At 36.2% G+C, this 6,000-nt stretch overlaps 1 protein-coding gene across 1 annotated transcript in view; it reads left to right on the top strand.

The window, feature by feature from the left end:
- The first annotated feature begins 900 nt into the window (after positions 1 to 900).
- Positions 901 to 6,000, top strand: part of LOC129224784 (proto-oncogene tyrosine-protein kinase receptor Ret-like) — a 46,960-nt gene continuing 41,860 nt past the window's right edge. The window contains exons 1-2 of the mRNA XM_054859332.1: positions 901 to 934; positions 2,822 to 3,100. Of these exons, the coding sequence (XP_054715307.1) occupies positions 901 to 934; positions 2,822 to 3,100 (313 nt within the window). The remainder of the gene's footprint in view (positions 935 to 2,821; positions 3,101 to 6,000) is intronic.

The raw sequence follows: 6,000 nt of genomic DNA, 5'->3' as shown, positions 1-6,000 counted from the left end.
TCTTTTTTTACTATTTTTTTTTCGGAGAATTGGGATATTAGAATAAATAGAGAATCATCACCTTGCACTATTCTAAGATATTACAATGTTTGCAAAGTTCATTATAGTTATATTTCACCTCAAAGTTTTCTAAAATAAAGCAGCGAGAGCCAAAGAAATGCATGTAGAGATTTTAAAAATTTAAGTGAAGCGCGTGTAAAGTTCATGTCCTGAGAAATTCTTTATCATGGAAACGTTTTCTTAACCGCGGTATATAACAGCACGCTCCAGGGCTACTTAAGTCCATGTATTTAGAATTGGCGTGTCAAGGCCAGCTATCTTCCCCACCCTCCACCCTTTTTCCCTTCTGGTTTCCATGGTTACGGCACAATGAAATTTTTCCCACGTTGCTTATGCAACACATTACACTTAAAGAAGCAACGTGGAGGGAAAGTTCATAGTGTCGTAACCATGACAACCATAAAGGGAAAAGGATGGAGAGTGGGGAAGTTATTTTGCCTTGATACGTTGATTCTCGAGACATAGACTTTAGTATCATATCTTGGCTGAAAAAAAAAAAAACCTTAGGGTTTTTCCACCTTTTGTATTTGTCACCAAATTTTTAATTTTGGCACTTACTCCGCTTTGCTTCCAAGTCCTTCAAATGTCAACCAAATATCCACGTATTTTCCTTTTTCAGCTACCTGTCTTGTGTTTTCGCAAGGCACAACATCCGTCCGTCTTCCGTTCGATTTCCCAGTGGCCTCCACGTTCCATCGTTTGTACGTACTCGATGATCGAACAGGCACGGAGTCCCGGAACCCTGCGCTGTTTCAACTCCTGAAGGTAGTTGCCTTTCCCGAGGACAGATTAACAAGCTACAGGGGGCTGTTCGTAGTTGATGAATGGACAGGCTCAGTCATGCTGTCACCACACCGAACGCATGCTATACGAGGTAAGGAAAATAAGCGAATTATTGTACAAAATTTGAAAAAAATAAAGATCTGCCACAAATTAAAAACAGTAATGCCGAGAGGACTACACAAAAAACTGATCATTTGAAAATTATATAACTTAGAGAACGTCGTGAACAAATTACACCCGTTTTTTGAATAGCAATAAAAAAAGAAAAGAAAAGCTCAAAAAGGAAAAAAACAGCGAGCAAAGAGTACTCTTCACTATATAGTGTTAATATCTTCATTTTATAAAATCTGTTTGAAAAATACCCTAATATCGTCAAAATTTCGCTAAACTCGTAAATATGGCACACATCCTTTCTTTCTTCGAAAATCATTTTAGGGAATGGACTAGTTTTCTGAAATGATCGGCACTTGTGATCCAACTATATACAGGGCAATATGAACATTAAATGAGCTTTTAAAGGCAATTTCATTTTCGGAAACTCATAGTATCGTTTAAAACTATGGCATTTAATACATGGCATTAAAAACATTGCGATTCACATGTGTCATTATTAGGGGAAAATCAGAAACACCTTTAGGGCTGTTCATCAGATTTGGGAGGGGGAGGGGGGTAAATGAAAAGTGATACAGCTACACAGTTTCTGTACACGGATAACCATTGGATAAAAACGAAGTTTTCTAGTTTCGTTTTCGAGTTATAAAGAAGAAAGTTGTTGTCAACTTTATCTATAAAAAAATCCAGAAAAACTTTTTTTAATAGAAATTATGAACTGTTCATTCCGCGTTGTGCTAATCACCTACTTATAACCACGGTAACCATATGCTCATACTCACCATCGTCCTAGTTTGAAGAAAATGAAAGCACTCACTTTTTTAAAGCTGAATACCTACACCTTTTTAACACCTGAATGATCAGCCGTTATTTTCCTAAAGCTTCGTTACAGTTTTTAATCAGTGTTGTGTTTGACTCCTGTGAGGTATCTCAAGGAATTAGTTTATTCCTTAAAAACTTTTATTCCAAACTGCTTAAACCACACTATACTCATTAATTGCGTTTTAAGTATTTAACCTGCGGTTTTTGTGTTTCGGGAAAAAACATTCTTTGTTCCTCTCATTTTTCCCAATATATAATTCTTGTTTTGAATTGCCAACAAAATATATAAACTAGATTTTTTTTTAATTCACTTTCTGCTTGGATTATTTCATTAAATTTATTTTATCATTTGAGGATCAATAGAATTTAGGAGTGCAATGCGTGTTACTTTCCGGTTTATACAATTTGCAGTCAACGATTGAACCTATATGCTATGATTTCGTGCGGTATCAAGCGAAAACAGACATCACACTAAAAATGTTTTACGCATACTAAAAGAAATAAATCCTGTATTTATTATTTCCTATTCCATGTATGAGATTACACATTCTCTATTGGTTGTTTTCATACTTAAAATTTGCTTTTCTCAGAAACTCACTCAATTTTTGTCATTCTGAATACAACTTAAGGAAATTTCATGAATTAGTTTTTTTTTCTAAACATGGCATACTGGTTTTTAGGTCTTTTGAATCATATCATTACTCTTTTGTAATATAATAACTGTTTTTCAAAGTATCAAAGAAACAAAATGAAATATTTTCGATTCTGGATCTAGGGAGAGCTTGCCGGGCTCTTGCTCCGGGTCTCAACTTCAAAGGGGCTGCAAGCTCATTCTATTTCTATTGTTTTTTCGTTGGAACTCAATATAAAAACCAGAAGATGCAGCAGTTTCAAATTTTCGTCCCGGCTCAGAAAATCGTAGATCCGGCCGCTGAATGTTTTCCCCAATATACTAATTCATTTTGAGATTGTGTTTCTGCATGTTTGAAAAAAAAAAAGATTCAATCTCTGTTTCTATGCTGACATGCATGATTTTTTCCCCCAGACTTTCGGGGATCCACATTCGCTTTGGATATCGCAGCGACTTCGACCAATCTAACTTCTTCCGGGAACTCAACTCACAGTACCGTAGTAGTAACAGTATCCGATGACAGTCTGGCCCTGCCAAATTGCCAGCCGAGACCCGAGTTGTGTTTTCCTGATAATGAAATCCATTTTCAAGTCCCGGAGGTGATTCCAAGTGGAACTTTCTTAGGTGGCATAAAACCGATTCCTTACACCAAGATGTGCCCTCAGGTGGATACCCAATACCTCATTCATGATGGTGAGTATTTTCTTGAGAAATATTTAAATTATTGAGCAGTAAGTTACCGCCCAGCTTGGTTATTCACTAGACTGGTGAGTTCTAAAAGAACGAAACTTCAGTTTCTGGATGCGATAAACGGCCAGTCTGATATATTGCATGTGGTTCTGCCTTAACCCTGGCTTGAGACGGTAACTCACTGCAAAATCCTTAAGCTTTGCCTTCAATTGAGGAGTTGAACTGTCCCATGCTACGGACACTCGCTGATGAGATACATTTACTTTATACCAGTTCTACCAGTTTGTTGGCACTCTCAGCTTCAATGAGATGATGTCTGCCTCCAGCTCGGTTATTCACTATTCCAGACTGAAGAGTTCTAATAAGAACAAAACTGAAGTCTTGTAAAAATGCAGTCGAAAACTTTGTACTATGGAATGAGTAAAAACGACAACAACGTGCATAAAGTACAAATACAGTAATAAAATAGAGTTGAAAACTCAGCAAATAGCTGTTTCGGGGCTGTCATATGCAAGCCCCTTCATCAGTGCATAAAAGAACTTAAAGTCCACACAAAGAAACACATGTGCATGTGTTTCCGGTTTCCATGTCTATTTACTTTGCTTCCTTCCATTTTTGTTCATTTGTAGTTCGGTCTACATTGTGTGGACTTTTCGTTCTTCTTTTATGCACTGATGAAGCGGCTTGCATATGACAGCCCCGAAACAGCTGTTTGCTGAGTTTTTAACTCTATTTTATTACTTTATTTGTACTTTATGCACGTTGTTGTCGTTTTTACTCAAAACTGAAGTCTCTGGATGTGATGACAGGGCTGTCTGATATATAGCATGTATTTAATTTTATTGGTCGTATTTGCACCTAGTACCGACTTGTTTATAACCGAGAAAAAATCACAACTTCACCTCCCATGTAAATATTCCAACTACAACGCATCAAATGAGTAGTTCTGCGCTGAAAATTATAAATATTAAACGTTTGAATGAAACTAAGAGCTGATGAGCTGCATCAAAAATTTGTTTAGATAATTCAGTCAGAATGCAAAGGAAGGAAAACCTTTAGAACAATAGTGACCAAATTGGTTAAATATAAAAACACTTATTACATGAAAAACTAAAACCAGTTTATCTCAGAAATTATGCAGTGTTCTCTAAACATGCATCTCAATAAAAGTAAGCCATTGCAAGCTATTTTTTTCCATTGTGTGCATATTTCTTTTGAAATTTAAATTTGCTTTATTTGTTGAATTTTTTCGCATACTATTTCAGAACATACGAGTCACCTTTTTTTTGTGTAATTTAAAGAGTATTGTTGCATGATGAAATCGACTTTAACTAGAACTAGTGTTGAATTAAAAATGTACTCTGTCTCAAATGATTCGTAGCTAAGAAAGTGGCATCCAATCTTTTTTACCCAAGGGCCAAATGTCATAATAAGAGGAATCTCGCGAGCTAGAAACATATGAAATTGAAATAAACTACTTTTTCTAGATATCATGGGAAACACGGAAAGGGAAGGAAAATTACAAACCGAAAATTGTTGCTATGTATTACCACGTGCTCATTACTGCGAAATTTCCATCTGGTTTTCCGGTACCAATTTCTGACTATTTGGCTGCAAATTTAAAGAAGTCATTCTTATAAACGAATGAAGATGGAGAGTTGCTTTGCAAGGTTACAGGTAATAGTTTTCAAGTAATATCATTAAACCTTAAATAAGATCCCATTGTTCATTGGTCCATATGGTCCGCGGTCTGCAGTTGCTAAGAACACTCTCGATCGCGTAATTTTCAAACGCTATCAGCAGGACACATGAAACAGCTTTACGACCATCGGGCAATAAGTTAGGGAAAAACCGGCTGAGAACTTTCTTGATAAAGTCATCTTTAAAACAAAAATAAAGATCAAAATCGATTTATCCGGCAATGGTAAGTAGTTTTCCAGTCATAACATTGAACATAACAACGAGCCACATGGACCAGCTTCGCCATATGGTCCGTGGACTGCAAGTTGACACCAATGTCTACGAACACTCTCCATCAAGTCGCCTTTCAAACAATAACAATAACCTGCGCGGGTCATGTCCACATACCTCAGGCCTCAGGTTTGGAAAACCGGCTAAGAGCATTTAAGATCAAGTCACCTTTCAAAAAATAACAATGGCCCATGTGGATCAGCTCCACAGCCTTCATCCAACGTCATACGGCCGTAGGTTTGGAAAAACCGGCGAGGATACTCTCATTCAAATCATCTTTCAAACAAAAAAAATCAAATTTCATTCATAAGGTTAGGAATCACGATGCCACGCACATATACACACGTTAAACTTATTTTTTTAAAAAAAATATTGAAATAAAAAACCCATTGTGCGTCTGGGGTTAAACACAATTCCAAAAATCTTAACTTATGATTACATACAGCTTTTACAATCTCTAATCTACGAAAATATTATTGAAAATTTTCTATCATTATGTAACGGAAAAAAATTTGATAATATTTCATGAAAGTTCCCGCTACTAACTTTATGAAATGTGTTCCTCCAAATTCCACATCACATTGAAACATTTGATTTTATTCCAGGTTTGCTGAATGTGTCAAATAATGGAGAAGTAAAAACCAACGGAGTGTTTGATTATGAAGATGTCTCCCACCATCGATGGAGTGTCGATTGCAAAGTTACATCTGGTAACTTGACTCAAACATTCCATGGCGAAATACAAGTTTTCGTCATGGACGTCGATGATAATCCTCCTTATGTGCAAGACACAACCAATTTAAATCAAGAACTTGACGTTTCACAGATATTACCAGTAAGAAATAGAGTGATTCCTTTTTTCTTAAAATATAGTCGAGCCCGCTTGTTGGAATATTGGTTAAAAGAATATTCAGCTTAATTCTACGAAATTT

The sequence above is a fragment of the Uloborus diversus genome, chromosome 6 (assembly GCF_026930045.1).
Source record: "Uloborus diversus isolate 005 chromosome 6, Udiv.v.3.1, whole genome shotgun sequence".
Taxonomy (NCBI): domain Eukaryota; kingdom Metazoa; phylum Arthropoda; class Arachnida; order Araneae; family Uloboridae; genus Uloborus; species Uloborus diversus.
This window is presented reverse-complemented; position numbering and strand designations above follow the sequence as displayed.